The sequence below is a fragment of the Phacochoerus africanus genome, chromosome 5 (assembly GCF_016906955.1).
Source record: "Phacochoerus africanus isolate WHEZ1 chromosome 5, ROS_Pafr_v1, whole genome shotgun sequence".
Lineage (NCBI taxonomy): Eukaryota > Metazoa > Chordata > Mammalia > Artiodactyla > Suidae > Phacochoerus > Phacochoerus africanus.
The window spans coordinates 135714638-135734877 of NC_062548.1; the positions used below are offsets into that span (position 1 = coordinate 135714638).

Below are 20240 nucleotides of genomic sequence, written 5' to 3' on the forward strand. Positions count from 1 at the left end.
TCTACCTATTTTAGGAGGCTTTCTTGCAAGTTGAAATTGTGTTCACCAGTACAGGAAACAAGGTCCTTGCAGAATGGGTTTCAGAAACAGAAAATGGTAAATGGCGCTTGTGTCTCAGAAGCACCTGGGGGCTGGACCTACTGATTCTTTTCAGCATCACTCCTACGTCCTCATCACAAGCATCTCCCATACCTTTGGCCTCTGAGATCAAGACATCCTAGGTTTACCTTATTATCCCTGAAGCAGTAGCAAAGGACAGTGACAAAAAGAAATAGTCCCCCCGGGTTATAAGGGCCCAGAAGCAGCAAGGCCGCCCAGCAGAGGGCACAGAGCAAACCACTTCCTTTGCGGTTCCACCAGCTCCCACCACCATGGGGGCTGCAGAGACAAGAACTCCCAGGACAGGGGGACGGCGGGGGAGGCAGGCATCGCGTTACTGTGCCAGTTGTACTGTTTAATCTCACACCATACCCAACAAGCACAGAGAGGGGTGGCAGGCTTCTAACGCCCCTCCCTCCTCTGCAATCCAGTGAACCCAGAGCCCCGTGGGTTTGGCCTCATCAAGCACTGACTTGCACAGAACAACTGCATCTCAGACTTGCTTAGATGGCCCTCAGCCTCCCCCACCTGGCACACAGCAGGTGCTCAATGACTGAGAGCCACCCCACCGCCCCCCACCCCAGCAACCCTGCTCACGGCACATCTCCTCTGGGGCTGTCCCAGGACTTGATAAGAATTCCTTCTTGGGGTGACCATGAGGTGTGTGGAGCTTCATGCAGCAAGGATTTTAGAAGCCTGATGGGCAGACAAGTGCTCCTTGGGTGAGCAGGTTTGAATCCTGAGCTCTGGAGAGCCATGAGGACAGGGTGGTGGTCTGGAGGGAGGCAGGGTGCACTGGGTGGTGCTCCTCTAGACCCTGGAGGGGACTACCTGTCATGTCCTGTGAGCATCCCAGGTCTGCTTCCCCAGGACAAAGTGCAAACCCCAGGAGCGCAGCTGAAAGCACAGGCTCCTACCTCCCAGCCCAGCCCCACCCGCCAGCCCAGCCAGCCTTCCACCAGCAGCCTCAACACATGCCTTGCTGTTCCCAACAGGCCAGGACCTCCAAATCCCTGGGTTTCTCCTGAATAACCTCTCCTCTGGGGGCTGGCAAACTCACCCTCAGACCCCAAATCCAGCATCATCTCGTTCCTACAGAGACCCCTGCCCCACTCCCCACCCCCCCACTTTACACACCACTCCATGGCCACAGGCCAGCAGGTTCCTGCTTACACAGCTATCCCTTGGCCTGAAGGCTCCCTGAGGACCGAGGTGGGGCCGCCTGCATCTCCACACGCCTGGCGCTCGGCCCACGTGAACACTGGATGTCTTGTAATCGTCAGGGCAACACGGATTGACAGCAGTTCCCAGAAAACGGTGGAGAAGCAAGAACCAGAGTCCACCCACTGCTTTCTACCATCTTCCCTGCCCCCCGTCTCCAGCCCCTCAGAGCCAAGGTGAGCGCTACTTACAAAGGCCACAGTGCTTCGTTTCAACTTCCTTCATCTTTCTTTCTATTCAAACATTTGCGGGTCATATACCTGAGGCACTTCGGGTTTATTACTCTGGCACTTTATGAAATATCGTTTTCCTCCAGAGCCCAGGTCCATCAACCCAGCTGCTCCGATGCTGCCCTAATGGGTTATCTTGCTCAGGCACAGGAAGGGCAGCCCCCAGGGTGACAGCGGCTCATGGAAGAACATAACAACCCAACTCAGAGTCAGTTCATCCTCAGGTAGAAAATGACAGCACTTCCCCGGCTCCCCGAGTGAATGTCCTGGTTCCAAAGTGGGCCAAGGTCTTCCAGCAACAAACCAGTTCCTGCTTTGAGCATCACTAATGGAGAAGATCTGCTGACATTCGAACCGGGCTGACGCACCTCCAGGATGCTGGAAGTATGCGGTGCGTTTGTGAACTTGACGCCATCAGCCTGCAGACGTCAGTTCCGAGCATTTACCTCACACTGAACTTCTCAGTTTAGACCCAGACATCACAGCACAGGTGTCAGACCCCCACACACATCTGGTGTACTTGGTGTGCCTGCGCCGTAATCTCAGCTCAGTGCTCTTTGCCACCAACATCTGCGTTTATGTCCGAGAGAAAAGTAGGCATAGAATGGCAACTTCTGATTGCAGATGTGACAGAAGTACATATACTGATATTTTACAGAGGCTTTCTCCTAAAATATTCATTTAAATAGATGAATGCAATGTTAAGTATTCACTGAGTTGGCCTCACTCCTTTGGAAGGTAACAGCACAGGCAATGCAGCTGCCATTAAGCTGAATTTGATGTCACAGAGTAAGAGTAGCTGCATTCAATCACTTACATTGGACCCAAAGAGTCATGGCCCGAGTTAACTGGACCACTTAAGGCCTTGGCAGGCTCCTAACAACGTATTTTCCGGCGTTCAAATGTGTGAATCCAGCCATAAGTGAGCTGAGCCAATCCAAGAAGACAGCCAGTGTCCCGAGTACAGTTCAAGGGCGTCAAACATCTGTGAAAATGCACAGATGTGGTTTCTTTACCATCTTCCTGGTAATGGGGACTTTTTAACAGTGCAGCTTGAAGTTCTGCTACGTTAAGACAAAACCTTTCATTCCGTTCTAAATGTGAATCAAGATGTAAGAAGCAAACAGATTTGCTCTTCGATTTTTTTTAAATACTCTGTTAGGATATTTCTATTAGCCTGAATTAGAAATTCATGCCATTGGAAGGAAGTGTGATGACAGGAAAAGCAGGAAGTAAAAGCGGACCAGCGTTCACTGATGGAGACCCTGAGAGGTCGGTGGCATCGCGTCACACGGCTGCTCAGCACAGGGTTCCACCCAGCACGTCTGAGTCCAGAAGGCTTGTTCTTCACCTCAATGTCCATCAGCAGATGAATGGATATTTTGGTACATATACAAAATGGAATACTACTTGGCCATGATAAAGAGCAAAACAATGCCTTTTGCAGCAACATGGATGCAACTAGAGATTGTCACACTAAGTGAAGTCAGAAAGAGACAGACAACACTGTGTGACATGACTTATATGTGGGATCTAAAATACGGCACAAATGAACCTAAAGAACAGAAACAAACCCACAGACACGGAGAATAGACTGTGGTTGCCAGGGGGAGGGACGGGGATGGACGGGGAGTTTGGGGTTAGTAGATGCCAACTCTTGCATTGAGGATGGATGGGCAATGACGTCCTGCTACGGCACAGGGAACTCTATCCAGTCTCCTGGAGAGATGGTGACGGAAGACAGTACGAGCAAATGAATGGACACACGTACGACTGGGTCACTTGGCTCACAGCAGAAACTGGCGAAAAACTGTGAACCAACTATACTCCAAACAAAAAGTTTAAAAAAAGAATGCTTGCTCCTGAAGCCCCGGGCTTACCCTGGGTGGGAGGAATAGGTTTATTTTGTTTAAAAAAAGTTTGTTATCTTGAAACATAGAAAAGATGTCACCCACTTCCTACACATCCAATTTGATCCAAAGAAGAGTCATCGTCTTACTCATGAAAGAATCCAGACGAGGGGGCAGCAGACCCGTCCTCTGCCACATATTATACGGAGTTCTGTGTGACACTGACAAACTTTTCCGCAGGACACCGTCTCCCACGTCTTCCCTTCCCTCTCCCCGGTGAGCGTGCTGATCTAGAGCAAAGCAACTTCCCACACACACACCAACGCCAAGCCCTTCTCATCCTTTCCCATGGCCCAGGCCTCGGCTCCTGACCTGCCAGCGTTCCCCCCAGAAACTGGGAGGCACCCCTGGCTTCTCCCACCTCCTCACATCCCACAGCCGCCTGGTCCTGCCTCTGTCCCTCCCAGAGCTCTCCCTCCCGTCTCACTGAATCAAGATCCCAGGATCTCGGGGATCGAGGGGGCGGAGGAGCAGGATGTGGCGCTCACCTCCTCCCACGAAGACACCCAAAATACCACCTACGTGTGCGACGATTTACACAGCGCAGCTTCTGGACGGTGGAGAGGCTCAGCCCTCCAATAAGGGCAAGAAGCCTCCGCAGAGCCAAGGGAAGATCCGAGAATCCTAGGACACAAGGGAACTTCCTGTGTCGCTAACAAAGACACCAAGCTGCCCCGTGAGCCACGTCACGCTGCTTCCTTACAACCTAAACCTCCTTTTTTCTGCTTCCTGAAAAAGCTGTCTGGAACTGTTCAGACAGACATTTACCAGCAGATATTTATCACAGAAATGAGCGACTTGCGTCTTTCCAAGACTTTCCCTCCTGCCTGTGGCTCTTTTGAACTATTTTTGCCTCAGAGTCAAAACATCTATGCTGATGGCGGGGAGGGACTGACGGTGGGAAAACTCGTCTACACGACCGTATAAACCAGACGATTGTCGAGAACCTACTGTAAAGCACAAAAATCTACTCGAGGGTTTATAATAACCTATACGGGGAAAAAAAGAATGGATCATATGTATGTATGACTGATTCACTTTGCTGTATACCTGAAACTTAAGTTGAAAAAAAAAGAAGAAGGAAAAAAAATGGCATCTGTGCTTTTGCATGTCCTGGGGCTCACGGTGCCCACACTGGCCCTGGAATTCCCTTCCGGTGCTCAGCACCTGCGCTCTGCTGCCTGGACCGCGGGAGGCAATCCTGCACTAATCTCGGGGAGGAAACGCGGACCAGGAGGCGGGCTGCCCCCTGGCCACACAACCCCCTCGGGATGACAGCCAGCACCAGCTTCCAGACACGGGCACACAGCCAGCTTGGACGACCCAGCCCAGCACACCCTCCCATTCAATGCAGCCTGGCGAGTAACGCAGTGGAACCGGCCCAAGACCCAGTCAGCCAGCCCACAGAACCTACAGAAATAAGAAATCGTTGTTTCAGCCCCTAGGTTCGGGGATGGCTCTTTATTCAGTACCAGGTTATGGAAGCTGAGAGCGTGGGCAACTCCTTCTCCTGGGTCCATCAAAGAATTGGCTGTTGCTTTGCAAACAGAAAGGAATGGAAGGGGAATACGCCCCACTGACAACAAATTCACATCTCGCTGTTCTGTCTTTCTGCTTTTCCGCATCTAGAATAACTTCTCATTTCCATTCTGAATCACCAGCAAAATCACTCTGAAGACACTGACACAGCAGTTAAACTCACCGTGCGTGGCCCGGCCACGCACCCCTCAACCAAAGACACAGGAAAGTGAACAGGTGCGGCCAAGTTCACCATGACAACAAACTGCAGCATGACAGCCAAGTCGCCGGCAGCATAAGGTGCACCCCTGTTTCAGAGCCGCGAAGATGGGGAGTGCCCATCAGAGGACCGGGGCCACCCAGCAGCTCCCACCCAAAAGCTGCCCACCTGCCACCCCAGGGCACTGCAGCTGCCTCAGCACCAGCCTCTCTCCTCCCTTCTTGCTCCTTGTTTGGTCCGAACATTTCGCCCATCACTAGCAGTGACTGGGAGCAGTCACTCCTTTGCTGAGGTCAGGATTCCTGGGAATGCAAGCGTTTCACTTGCCCTGCCCGCCCCTGTGACCGTCCCTGCCCACCGTCCAGCCCGCCGCCTGCATCCCCCCTTCCCCACTGCGGGCACTGCCGATGGAGAGGCACAGGTGCGTCCAGAAGTTGGGTGGTTTACTAGCAGAGGGCCTGCCGCCCTATCGGAATTGTGTGCAGGTGAGGTGTATGTGTGGGGGGGTGCTGGTGGGATCCGGCACGGCGTCGCAGTGGGGCCCAACCAGGAACGGCTTCCATCCCCCGGGTGAGGACTGTGAAGGTCCCTGCGTCCTGCTCATTGGCACGTCTGCCTTCTCCATGGGCACAAACTCACACCCAGCTCATCTCTGTTTTCAGCACATAAAGGCTTCCTGGGTCACTGGATGAATCAATGGATGCCCCCTTCAAGTCTGCCAGTCTGTGGGTCAGAAGCTCTGCGCATGGCTGTAATCTGTTCCTGAAGAGTCTTGTACTGTGGGCGTGTTTTTAAAACACCTGCAGATTTAAAAGAAAACTCAGCCCTCGGTCTTACAGAGAGCTGCTACTCTGCACACCTCGACACCTTTAGAATGTGACAGTGACCAAGTCCATGGCAGCCCCCCATGTGCTACAAGGCCATGTCCCCACTGAGAGGCAGCCCTGTGTTGCCAGAATTGATTTTTGTTCGGTTTTGTCTTCTTAGGGCTGCACCCACAGCATACGGAAGTTCCCAGGCCAGGGGTCAAATCAGAACTGCATCAGCCGGCCTACACCACAGCCACAGCAACACCAGATCCGAGCTGTGTCTGCAACCTACACCACAGCTCATGGCAATGCCGGATCCTTAACCCACTGAGCGGGGCCAGGGATGGAACCCGCAACCTCATGGACACTAGTCGAGTTCTCAACCTGCTGAACCGCAACAGGAACTCCTCGTCCGTCCTTTTTGAGTCTCGATGATGCCTGCTCGTGCATTCAATGAACACCTCACAGTCAATGCAACCCTTAGAGAAAACTGGAAACAAGTAAGGTGACCACTCGGCCTGAGAAGCGACTACAGCAAAGAAGTCAATTCAGAGAAAACCTGACACCGAAAGCCAGACAACTGGCGACCGAGGGATACTAGGCCAGTCTCACATACCAACAGCCGTTTGAAAATCCCTAACCCCATTGAGCAAAACGATTCAGAAAAGCATGTTTTTAGCAAGAAGGCTTTTTCGGCGCAGGCGGGTGGGCCAAGGATTGTGGCCAGGAATCCGAGGTGAAGAGGGTGGGTCAGCGGTTATCACGTCCCAGAACACTGAGCCGAGGGCTGGGCTCCAAGGCTGGGCCTCCGCCAGGCGAAGGCCAGTGAGGTAAGAAGCCACAGCTCCTTGCAGGCAGGTAACAAAGGGGCAGATGCGAAATCTGAGCTGCAACAGGACAAAAGCCAACCCCAGGGCCTGGGGGGAGGGGGAGGGTGCAGATACTGGAAAAGAATGAGTGCATCCACCAGAGAGGCCTGGGGCCAGCAGGCTCCGGAGGCCGGGACTGGGGAGAAAACAGTCGGCGCTGGACTCTTGGTTGAGCAAACATTCACGCTTCTGAGCCACTAAGGCCCCGATTTCCGAGGCTGGTTTGGGGTGTGTGCACATCGCAGGTGAAAGGGCCTGTCTGAGCCGCCAAGATGCGGCTTCCACCCGCCTCCCTCGTCTGGAGCTTTGTGTTGCAATATCGAATTGTGTGTGTAAATGAGCACACGCGTGCACACACACATTCCTGTGCCTTCCTCCAGCTGGCACATGGGCCTGAAATCTCCTCCCAGCTCCCCCCAGGCCGAGCGTGGTTCACTTTTGCTCCTTCCTCCCCTAAACCTTGTCTCTTTTATCTCTGCAAGCACTGTGCCCCCTGGGCCCTGACTCTGAGCTCCAAGGATGCGCCTGATGGCCTGCTTCCGTCCTCTTTGTTGTGGTTGTTTTGTTTTTTGCTTTTGGGGGCCGCACATGCAGCCTATGGCAGTTCCCAGGCTGGGGGCTGAATCGGAACTACAGCTGCCAGCCTACACCACAGCCACAGCCACACAGGATCCGAGCCACATCTGCGACCTACACCACAGCTCACCGCAACGCCGGATCCTGAACCCACTGAGCGAGGCCAGGGATCGAACCCGCATCCTCATGGATACTAGTCGGATTCGTTTCCGCTGCACCACGACGGGAGCTCCCTGCTCCTTTTTTTGTTGGTGTCCAGGACACCAGAGTCAACCACAGCGGCCAGCGGCCCTTAGAAACTACTCACTTTTTTCTTTCTTCGTGAATATTTCTCCATGTCTGAGTACTTTCTGAAAAACAAAAGATAGTCCAGCTTGAAATCTTTACTTCCCAGCCTAAGACATCTGAACACAAATGTAGACGCTGCCTTGGCCTCGGGAGGCACTGACCCGAGGAAGGGGGTGACCACCCCACCCCCCCAGAGGACACAAGTCACATCGACAGCAGCCCCCAGACTCAGGGGACAAGGGACAAAGAACATCCGTCCACTTTCCTTCCTGGCGGTCTCTGCAAACCCCATGGCTTCTCCCGGGGCGGGGGGGGGGGGGCCGGTCCTGCCCCAAGGGCTATGCAGTTACAGGCACCCTCTGTCCTCAGGCTTTTAGATGATCCCGCGCGGGTGGAGGGGAACCTGAGCATTTTTTAGTCCTTGACAGTTTCTGAATCACGTTTGCAATCACGTGGTGTCTGCACTTGCCCGCCCCACGGTGACACGCAGAACAAGCCCTGCTGCCCCCCTCGGGCTGTAAGGAGCCCAGGCTCCAGGCAGGTGCGTTTCCCCAACGCCCCAGCCCATCAGCAGAACTACAGTCCCATCCCACACCCAGTCCACCCGCTTTCTGACCCACCGCAGAGCTCTTGGCTCCCTGCCCCACTCCCTCGGCACCTGACAGCCCTGAGGACACCCAGGCTGCCTCTCACACCTCCTCTCCAGGGCTGACTCTGTGTGCGCATCTGGAAAGGTCCCACCGGGCGTGTCCCCAGCACACGGGCACCTCCAGGGTCCGCTTCCTGGACTTCAGCCTCTCACCGACTCTGCGGACTCCTGTTACCCCAGGCCCAACCTCTCTGGGAGGAGGAAGATGCTTAAACAACCAATAGACTCAGGTCAGGGTTCGACACGGACAGGAGACACAACGCACTGGAAGGCAAAGGGACTTGTGCGGGGCGCAGGAGACGTGGAGCAGAGAGAACCATCCAGCTCAGTCCACCAGCGCACCAACCTCCAAAGCCTGCGGTCAGGGTCACCAGCAATGAAGAAAGAAGCCGATAAAATCAGGAAATATCGATACTCGTCAGACACGCGGGCAGGACCCCGACCTAACCGCCTGCCTGAGCCTCACACTGCTGGGGGGTCACCAGCATCAACAGGGCGGGGAGGCCTTAAGGTAAAACCCGAACACTGCAGCCAAAAGAGACGCGAGGTCCACCACAGACACTGTCCCCACGGTGGGATCTCAAGTGTCCCACAGGCACTGGAGCTGCAGCAGGGACCTGAGGGGGGAGGGGGGAGGCCACCACCCGCAAGGCTGGGACCACCTGCCGGCCCCGCACACAGCAAGGGGACAATGGACACCTCGTGTTCTCAACACAGTGACCATAAAAACCTGGCCCAGAAGCACGACAGAGAGACTGGTTCCCTGACGAGCCCTCGAACACCGCATGGGGTCTAAGCAGCCAAGGATGCGAATCCCATGGACGGAAGCTGCTGTCTCAGCAAGACCTGGACGTCAGGAGCGCCGCGTGGTGCCCGCCTTAAAAACCACGTGGACAGTCTCCTGAGGAAGCCCTGGGCGCGTGTGTACAGGCGCGCACGCCCCATGTGCCGGAGCGGGGAAGGCCCAGTCCCCTGCAGCTGGAGGTCTGTCTCCCCCAGAACACATCTGGGGACCGCCTGCCATACCCCAGGCACACACCTGGCACTTCCACTCGGGACCAGAACTGAGACGCTGGATCAGTCCGTACCTCTGACGTTCAGGCCCGCAGGTCAGCTGAGCCTGGTCCAGCCCCGACACCCAGTGTCAGACACGCAGGGGCTCATCAGGGGCTGCGGCCCAGGGCCCCAGACTCCCAGAGAGCTTTCTGCGTCTGGCCAGCACGACAGGAGACAGGGAAGGCACTGGGACCCTCCAGGCCTGCAGAGAGGGGGGCAGGAACACTGAGGCTTTACCTACAAATGCCACCGGGGGAGCAAGGCGGGGGGCCCACGGAAATTCAGGGGAATTCTGCCCAGACCACCTCGCCGGGACCTCAAGGAAACGGCACACAAGCCAGAGCTCAAACGCTGGGCTCTTCTGCTGCAGCGTGAGCCCGGGGGCACCCTGAGGCCTGAGCCCACAGACAGCATCCCCTTAACCCGGCGGGGGGGGGGGGGGGGGGGGGGGGGCAGGCGCTGCCGGCCCTATTCCAGATGCAAGCACGGGCCGAGGGCACGTCTCATTCTCTCCCGTGACAGGAGCGGGGTCCCCACTCCCCATCCTCCTCCTAGCGGTCCCCAGGGAGCACAGACGCACACACGAGGTGAGCCGTCAGCCAGGCCAGGGGTGACCAGAAAACCACTGCCGAGCTCTCGGGGAAGCGTCCGGCTCACGCCCTATTTTCCCCTCTAAGAAAACAGAACCTTGCCGGATGGAGCGGGGCCGCCTCGACCGTGGCGGGGGCCAGCGCCCCCTGCATACCCAGGCCCTGACCTCCCGACCCCAGGGACCCCAGAGAAAGACAGGGGTCACCTACGATTTCACAGCCTTGTGACTCTATCAGACAGCAATGATTCCTCCGCGCCTAGAACTTGGAAAATTCGAGACTGTACCGCGCGTAAACCAAGAGGATGACGTTTCAGCACAGAAGTAACTTGCGGGGAGGCCGGTTCGCCGCGCAGGGAGGCAAGGAAGGAGAAGCACACTCACTGTCGCACTGCGCTGGGCACCCTCGGGGACTTCCAGTAAGGACAGCGCTTGAAGGTCTCCAGCCCCACGGCCACGTAGAAATGGTTGTCTTGCAGCTCCTTGGAGTCTTCCAGAAGACGCCCGTTCATCGTGAACAACCTGCGAAGAAAGAAAGAAGACGCAGAGCCGTCAGGGCGGGGCCCGTGTGCCCGCGGGACCGGTGCGGGGTGGGGGGGAACCCCGCCCCCGCGAGGAGCGCACGTGACCCCACAGGCGGAGGGAGCCCTGCGGGGCCGCTCCGCCACGATTGGGCTCGCTTTCCATGTTTAGACTTTTTAATTAAAGTGCGTTTTTAATTCTGTACAAGTGCTCAGAGGCCCTGGAGAACATTTGAAGCTGTTGGTTGGGGTTCAATTAATTTGAACGAATAACAGCTAAAATTAATGCAAATTGGCTCGTATCGTGTAACAATACTTGGAAAACAAACCGGCATTTATCAGCAAATAATATGTCCTTTCATAAGCACCAAAAGACTAATATTTGTCTACATTTTATTCTGCACTCTGCTTTGTAGAGTATTAATTCGCTAATTTATTTATGTATTTTATTTTGCTTTTTAGGGCCGCACCCTCGGCATATGGAGGTGCCCAGGCTAGGGGCTGAATCAGAGCTACAGCTGCCAGCCTACACCACAGCCACAGCCACAGCCACTTCTGCGACCTTCACCACAGCTCCGGGTAACACCAGATCGCTGACCCACTGAGCAAGGCCAGGCATCAAACCTGCGTCCTCGTGGATACTAGTTGGATTCATTTCCGCTGCACCACGACAGGAACTCCCACTAATTCATTTATTTAAGAAACTATTCAATTCAATCAATGTTGAGTATCTGTTATGCAACAGACCACAAAGTAGGTAATGCCTTGGATAAAAAATACAAACAAGAAAGTCAGAGCTTGGCGTTCCCACTGTGGTGCAGTGGGTTAAGAACCCAACTGCGGTGGTTCAGGTCACTTCAGAGGCATGGATTCAATCCCAGGCCTGGCACAGTAGGTTAAAGGATCCAGCATTGCTGCAGCTGTGGCATAGGTCGCAGCTGTAGCTCAGATTCAATCTCTGGCCCAGGAACTTCCATGTGCCATCAGTTCAGCCCTGGAAGGAAGGAAGGAAGGAAGAGAAAAGGAAAAAAAGGAAAAGAAAAGTCAGTGTTTGCCCCAAGTCAAGAAGTATGGGAACACCTATAAAGACAAATAGGATCAGAGAAGGGCAAGTGCCAGCCTCCTAAGAGAAGCAAGATCACAGGCAATAATTGTAGGGGTCACTAAGCTGGGAGAATGTGCGGTGGGGTTTGCAGGGCGGGTAGGAGTTCCTCATGTGAAGCTGGGATGAAGCTCTTCGGGCGGCAGTAGGGCCTCTTGCAAGAAGCCAGAATGTGGGGTTGACTGTCACCAAAAGATGAAATGAAACACAGACCCAGAACTTGAACACCGAATCCCAAAGCCTGGAATCCTAGGTGGCGTTACCATCCATTTAGAGTAAAGTGCAGACTCCCATGGACGCGCTGCGATTTAGCAACAGTGGGCTGGGGGAGGGGACGTAAAGGGGAGTCAGAGGATTGCGGGTGGGTGCCTGCGGGTGGGTGACGGCAGGGAGCCCAGGAGGGGGGTGGCCGGGAAGGATGCGATCCCGGAACAGGTGGGCGGGAAGGATGCAGGGCTCCCGGAACAGGACTCGCCCCTTCCTCCATGGAGCACCCCCACCTCAGCACAGGGACCACCAGGGAGGCTCGCCCAGGCGCAGGCTGATGGGCCCCAGCCCCAGAGGTCCTGACCCGGAGTCTCGCTGAGGCCAGAGCATCCATTTCTAACAAGTGCTGCTCCTGCGACTCAGCCTTGGATCAGCCCTGAGGACAAGCAGGACAACGTGAGACGCAGACAGCCGTGGTGAGTCTCAGGGAGCGGGACACAGGGCTCGGAATTCCCGTCTCCCGCCGTCACCTCAGGACAGTCAGCACCTGTCCCCTACCCCACCCAGGGCTCACAGCGGGCACAGTGTCCCCAGGAACAAGTGCAAGTACAGACGCCCCCCAGCGGCGGTAAGGGGCCCGGGGAGGCGGTGGGGGGGATGCGGGGGACTGACTGCTGCAGCCTTAAGGACAGCCTCCCCCCCAGAGCCCAGGCGCAGGGGGGTCGGGGAGGGGGTGGGGGGCGGGATCCCACTGGACGCGCAAGTGTGTGACAGAAACATGGAACTTAACGTGAAGATGGAAAATGTTATCAAAGAAGCAACGGGGGAAAGAAAAGGTACAAAGTACTATTTGGAAGATAAAACCGAGGCACTCAGAGTTCCCGCCGTGGCGCAGCAGAAATAAATCCGACCAGCATCCCTGAGGACACAGGTTTGATCCCTGGCCTCGCTCAGTGGGTTAAGGATCCGGCGTTGCTGTGAGCTGTGGTGTAGGTCGCAGACAAGGCTCAGATCCCGCGTTGCTGTGGCTGTGGCGTAGACCAAGAGCTACAGCTCCGATTTGACTCCTAGCTTGGGAATCTTCATATGCCGCGGGTGCGGCCCCGAAAAGACCAAAAAAAAAAAAAAAGGAATAGAGGAACTCCCCCAGAGAAAGACAACAGAACAGAGAGAAGAAAAGCTAAGGAAAAAAAAAGAGAGACGTGCCAACCTCCAGGTAATAAGAATCCCCGAAGTAAGTTAAAAAGGCGTGGAAAGGAAGATGCAGACCCAGAAATAATGAAGATGAACGCCACAGCCGGAAAGAAAGAAGGGAGGCCTCCAGCTGGGAGAGCCCGCCGATGCTAAGGAAGCAGACAGAAGAGCCTTAGGTCTGACGCAGGTGCCCAACAAACTCGGATTCAATGAAAATTGAGACTGGAAATAGTTGTATCTCGGAGTCTCAGACACAACCTCCCAGGACGCTCCCCACCCTCTCCTCCGGCAGGTGGCAAGGAAGCAGCCCGGGGCTTCGAGCCCTTGGGCAGCTCGCCCTCCTTCTTGCTCAATTTCCTCCCCATGCCAACACCTTCCCTTCTTGGACAGCATCTGGCCAACCCTCACGTCCAGGCATTTCCACAACTGCGTTTCCCCACCAGGGCTGGACCAGGGGAGACCAGAGAGGCACCGGCGTACAAATCTGGGGGTGCCCCCTTTAGGGGTGGGCCAGCACCTCCTCCCAGACCCAGCCCACCCCCCCGCCTCTACACACTCCCCCAGCCTCGGCGAACCCCTCTCCTGAGCGCGGCCCTGGATGGGGCTCCAGGCAGGTCACGGTCCACTGGGATGACTCTCAATTCTGCGGGGGGCCACAGGCCTCAGGGGGGAGCGGAGCAGGCTGGGCTCAGTCCGGAGCCTAGCACGTGATCGGCACACAACCCACATCTGCGAAAAGCATGTCTTTCTAACACCGAGATTAGCCGTAATCAGTCACACAGACCCACACGCGATCCTACTTAAGGATTTCCCCGCAAAGAAAATTCAGAACTACCCACTAAGCCAACTAATTGTAATACCACGGAGCATGTGGCAAAGTGTCCATCCGACACAAGGCAAAGGTCTAATAGAAAAACCTCCGCCGAACCACGTGAATATTATCTAAGGAGGGAGAAGCGCCGATAAACGCAAGTGACTTTTCAAGCGTGTGCTGAACATTCTCTGTAGGTTCCATTCAAAGGTAACACGTACCTTGAATTTAAAAAACTAGAATGTGGAGTTCCCTTCATGGCTCGTCAGTTAATGAACCCACCGAGGATCCAGGAGGATGCGGGTTTGTTCCCTGGCCTGACTCAGGGGGTTAAGGCATGAGCTGTGGTGTAGGTCGCAGACACAGCTCGGATCCCGCGTGGCTGTGGCTGTGGTGTAGGCCAGTGGCTGCAGCTCCAATTCAACCACCCGGCCTGGGATCCTCCATTTGCCGCAGGTGCGGCCCTTAAAGGCAAAAAATAAAATAAAATAATAAAAAATAAAAAACGATAATGTGCACACTGTATCCCTCTTTCAAGCTTATCATTTGCACTTTCAAAGCATGTCTTTTATTTCCAAGCTCTGCGCTTTTTCTAAACTCAGCCATAGAGAACTAATTTAAGCCCGGGGGAAAGAAGAAATAAGCGTATTGATCTAATGTTTGTTTTCCCTCCAAATATCCTATTTCCTTGCTTTCTGCTCCTCTCCCAGGACTGTCTCTCTTAACTCTCACCGCTACGTGATACTCACAGTCTTATATGCAACGCTTGTGACTAACTCCGCTGCTGTTTCTGGCTTCTTCCAAAAAATAGGCCCAAGTCTATCTGCTCCACACAAATCGTCTCTATTTCTTTAAGGACAAAACACTAATATTTCTCATTGCATTCTGGAGTCACTTGGGCATTTCTGGTACTAATTATATAAACCGCTGCCTTCTGGAACATTTGATTCACCATTTCTCACCAGCCGCGATAGGCCAAGCTCCATCCCACTGCGGTAAACGTCCTGACAGTTACGTCGTAGCAGGAACACGTCCGTTTTCAGTGTTGATATCACAACTTGACTGTAAATCTATCTTCTATATTTTAATTTACCCCTCAGAGAATCAGTTCACCAAAAAAGTGAAAAAGGAATAAAAGTGGGAGTTCCCCTGTGGCCTAGTGGTTAAGGACTTGGAATTGTCACTGCTGTGGCTTGGGTCCCTGCTGGGGCACAGGTTCAATCCCTGGCCTGGGAGCTTCTGCGTGCCAAAAAAATAAATAAATAAATGCGTTCTTCCAGCCCAGAGCCCACCAGCTGGTTCATCACTTCCGCAAAAACAACCCTTCTAGTAACCCTTCAGCGTCGTATGCCTCTCCTGACTCCCTGGCCTGAAAGAACTCTGTGTCTCCCGCGTCCCCAGCCCACTCCCCCGGCAAGACTCTGGGCCTTCTCGTCAGCCCAGCATGTCCCCACCACCAGGCCCTCAGCTCTCCCGCTGCAGCCCCGCAGCCTTGCCACCCCCCATCGCTGCCCCCTCCATCCTCTGACCGCCCGGCCTGAGGTCTAAGACCAGCGGGCTATCCCTGGATTCACTGGCACAGCCACCTCTCCCTCCACCCACTTCGGCTTCGCCCCTGCATACCCAGAGAGCCCCCCACCATCCCTCCCAACCTCGGCAGTGGACCAGTCCCTCCCCCGCCCATCCCCCGCCCCAGGCTGCCGAGGATCCTGGGACACCCCAGTCCTGCAGCGGGTCCCACTGCCAGTCCTGGGTCTGGGCTGGCAGGGCCCCCAACACGGCGACAACCCTCCTGTCCCCCCCGCACGCTGACCCCCCACCCCCGTCCACCCACAGGAGACCGCCTGTGAGCACCCATCCTCCAGCCCAGCCCCTTCCATCTGCTCAGCATCTTGTCCCCCGTGGCCACCCCGCCTCTCACCCCCGACCTCCAGTCCGCCGCTGTGACCGCCACTGCGAGCATCCGCCCACGTACACGGGACCCAGCGGCCACGAGACTGCAGGATGCCAGCCTGAGGGACGCTCACGGTCTGGGTCCCAACAGCTGTTGCCACCTCACGGTGACACTCACTTGTGGACATGGAACCGGATAGAATTTGCCACAGACGCCAGGCTCCTTGACCACGATCGCCAGCCCGCCTCCCGCTCAGGTCACACCGAGCGCTCCGCCAGGACCAGAGCCACATCAGGACTCCTGGGAGCAGGTTCTGTTACCACTTCCGATCGTCCACATGAGGAAAGAGGCCTCGGGAAGCTACGCACGTCCCCGAGGGGGCCAGGGCAGGCCCAGCTCCCAGCCACCACACCCACTGCCCAGTGGTGCCAGGCCTTAGCTCCCACTGTTAGGACAAGTCTGCTCAGAGGCCGGTCCCCCCACAGATGCCGGACTCCTGCTGCCCACGAGGCGTCCTTACATCGCTGGAGCATCGCATTGAACGTTCACTGTTGCAGGGGCACAGGGGGCGGGGGGACCCGTGGGCAAGGGGACAGGGGCACGTCTGCCTTGACAGCTGTACTCAGCACACCCAGTGAGAGGCAGGTGCTCAGTAAACTTTGCTGAATGAATAAATGAAAGAATTAAAAATACGTCTGGCCCAAAGACAGCGGGAATCTCGTCTGCCTGAAGACTTAAAATTCGAGCTCACGATGCATCGTCTTAGACCCCACGGGTCCCGGCAAGGAATTCTCACGGAGAAGCACCAAGCCAGCCCCTGGGACCCACGGGTCCCGGCAAGGAATTCTCACGGAGAAGCACCAAGCCAGCCCCTGGGACCGGGGTCCCCAGGGCCAGGCGGGGGCCTTACTTTCGGACGCCTCCCAGAGGAAAGACCTTCTCTCCAATCACGGCCAGCACGCAATTCCAGTCCGTCAGGCAGAATCTGGGAATAATAATCTTGACAGGTGGGAAAAATAATCTCCCATTTGTGAAAACGCTGCAAGAATAAAAGAGAAAGCCATGTTAGTGCCTCACACTTTGGGGGGAAACACTGGAAATTCAAGAAAGATACATCATTTCAGGACCAACTGTGAAAGGCACCTGGAGCCCTGAGCAGCCCTCAGAGGAGGGTCCGCCATCCGCAGGAGACGGGGACAGAACAGGAACGCTGGGGACACAGCCTCATAGGACAGAAGAGGCCCAGATGAATAGAATTAACTCTATTCTTTTTAAAATGTGCCTCCATGACACAGGATATCATGGAAGAAAACTGTGTCCGTTTGGAAAACAGGGAATTTTTGCTGTTAAAATAGCAGCCATTGTCCCCTCCATGGAGCCGAGAGGATATCCCAAAGGAAATAAGGTGCAGTCCTTTGGAAAGAGGATAAAAACAGCTGATGGAGGTCCCATCGTGGCTCCGTGGAAACACATCTGACTAGCATCCCTAGAATGCAGGTTCGATCCCTGGCCTCGCTCAGTGGGTTATGGATCTGGCAGTGTTGCCGTGAGCTGTGGTGTAAGCCGATGGCTACAGCTTGGGTTTGACCCCTAGCCTGGGAACCTCCATATGCCTCAGTGCAGCCCTAAAAAAAAAAAAAAAAAAGATAAAGTTTGGAGTTCCCGGCATGGCTCAGTGGTTAACGAATCCAACTAGGAACTATGAGGTTGAGGGTTCAATCCCTGGCCTCACTCAGTGGGGCTTCCCAGTGCATGAAGTCATGTTGTACCACACCATAGTCTACTGAGGATGCGACAGCAGGATGTCTATAAAAACAATGTGCAGACCTTAATTTAAAAGATACTTTATTGCTAAAAAGTTGCTAACCGTCATCTGACAGCAGAGAGTAGCCAGAAATCTTCCATTCGTTACAAACAAAAAGAAAAGAAAAGAAAAGCAGTATCTGTGAAGCACAACAAAGCAGAGCTCAGTGAAACAAAGTGCACCTGTATTTATCAAAACAAAAATAGAAAAACAACCTAAAAGTCCAAGTGCAGAGGATGGTTAAATAAACTGTAGCACAGCCATGCAATAATAAATAAAGCGGCTATTTAAAACTGTTTACTCAGAATTTGTCTTTGGGGGGAAATGGTCAAATACAATTAATGCTGAAAAAAACAAAAAAAGCACAAGAGCAGCTATAGAGAGCCAAGATCACATTCCTCGGGTGAACAGGGCTTGTCTCTGAGGAGTGAGAGAAGAGTTTTATTCTTAACACATTTTATTCTTAACACATTTCTAGATTCCCCTTTTTCTAATAAGCATGTAAATATGAGGGAAACGGCCTACAAGGATTCTTTAATGATTTTTATTTTTTCCATTATAGTTGGTTTAGAGTGTTCTGTCCATTTTCTGCTGTACAGCCAAGAGACCCAGTCTCACACACACACACACACACACACACACACACACACACACACTTTTATATATATATATATATATATATATATATATATCTTCTTTTTCTCACATTATCCTCCATCATGTTCCATCACAAGTGACTAGATAGAGTTCCCAGTGCGATGCAGCAGCATCTCATTGCTTATCCACTCCAAAGGCAATAATTTGCATCTACGAACCCCAGACTCCCTCCCCCTCCCCCTCCCCCTTGGCAACCACAAGTCTGTTCTCACGTCCGTGCGTTTCTTTTCTGTGGAAAAGTTCATTTGCGCCATATATTAGATTCCAGATATAAGCGATATCATAGCAAAATGGCTTCAAGACTTAAACGTACGACAAGACCCCGTCAAACTCCTAGAGGAGAATATGGGCAGAACACGCTCTGACATCACCTGGAAGGGTTTTTTCAACTGCGAACAATAAATGCTAATCCCGTTGTGTAATTTAGGAAGCTGCAAGCTCGGAGGGAGTGATGGACGTAATGCCTCTCCAGCAGTTGGCTGGTTGAGCTGGAGAATGGCTGAGAGGAAAAAAATCTTTGCTCTGCCGGATTCTATGTCTGTGCTGTTCAAGCATCAAACAGCCCATCTTCCACCTGACCATCCAGGGCCGCGGATGACCACCGCCAGCAGAAACACCCAAAACGTCCCTGGACGGTCGGCGACGGAGGGTGATGGAGGGGCGGGAGCTTCCGCACACACGCTAAAAGCCCATCGCCGCCAGATTAGACGCTGGCGCCTTCCGCTCTGCAGCACCACGCGGCGGTTTTTCAAAGCGCTCATCCGTTCGTGCACACGGAAGGCGTATTCTCTCTCCAATCGTTCACGGTCTCGTATACAGAATGGATAAGCGAGGTCCTGCTGCAGAGCGCACGGAACTGCACGCGACACCCTGGGATAAGCCATCACGGAATAGAATATGTACACGAAGGTATATATATGGGAATAACTGAATCACTCTTGCTGTACAGCAGAAATTCACAGCATTATAAATCAACTATACTTCCATAAAATTAAACAAATAAATACATGTTTTAAAAGAAACCAGGGTAAATTCTGCAGTAGGATGCCGTGTATGCAGCATATCTATACCCCTCTAAACCCTTGAATAGGCAGAGCCAGAAACTTTTAACAATCGCCTCTGGGGATATAAAGTGGGCAGAAGACTTACTTTCAATGTATGCTTTCTTTTTTTTTTTTTTTTTTTTTTTTGGCTGTGACCACGGCATGCAGAAGTTCCCGGGGCTACAGCAGTGACCTGGGCTGCTGCAGTGACATTGCCAGATCCTTAACCCCCCTGTACCACAAAGGAACTCTGTAACATATACCTTTTAAAAAAGGACTTATTTACCATGCACATAAGTTACTTAGGCCATAAAAAATAGTTTACTTTTTTTAAATAACTTTGAAGTAAGACTAGCAAAAGGCATGAAACAGCTTTGCTGATATACCTCCTAATGTGCTCATTCATTTTTAATAAATAATATTTTAAACCTTTTAAGAAGGATATTTACAAATTTTTTTGTCTTTTTAGGGCCATACACACAGCATATGGAAGTTCCCAGGCCAGGGTTCCAATTGGAGCTGCAGCTGCCGGCCTGCACCACAGCCACAGCAACGCCAGATCTGAGCCACATCTTCAACCTACACCATAGCTCACAGCAATGCCAGATGCTTAATCCACTGAGCAAGGCCAGGAATCAAATCTGCGTCTTCATGGATACTAGTCAGATTTGTTACTGCTGAGCCACAGCGGGAACTCCAGATATTTACAATTTTTAAATAAGAAATCTTTAAAATTTTTCAAAGAAGGAGTTAGCCCCTGGACCTAAGAAAGGAGTTCAGGTGACGTAATGGTGATGCTGGTGGCTGCATTCCTCGGCGCTTAGCCTGCTGCACAGCTCAGTTCGTGACAGAACCGACACAGGCCTGAGCCTCCACCTCCAAGCTGACCACCTGGCCTGGACGTGGTCTCCACCCTCTGAGCTCTGAGGAGACCCAGACAGGCAGGGGCGTCTCTTCCACCATCCAGCTGCTG

At 53.6% G+C, this 20240-nt stretch overlaps 1 protein-coding gene across 1 annotated transcript in view; it reads right to left on the reverse strand.

Annotated features, from left to right (window-relative positions):
- The window catches only part of DCDC2C (doublecortin domain containing 2C), a 79312-nt gene that overhangs the window by 30295 nt on the left and 28777 nt on the right, over positions 1–20240 (reverse strand). Inside the window, exons 4-6 of the mRNA XM_047782829.1 lie at positions 16674–16802; positions 10419–10556; positions 7760–7802 (exon numbers count right to left, since the gene is read on the reverse strand). Of these exons, the coding sequence (XP_047638785.1) occupies positions 7760–7802; positions 10419–10556; positions 16674–16802 (310 nt within the window). The remainder of the gene's footprint in view (positions 1–7759; positions 7803–10418; positions 10557–16673; positions 16803–20240) is intronic.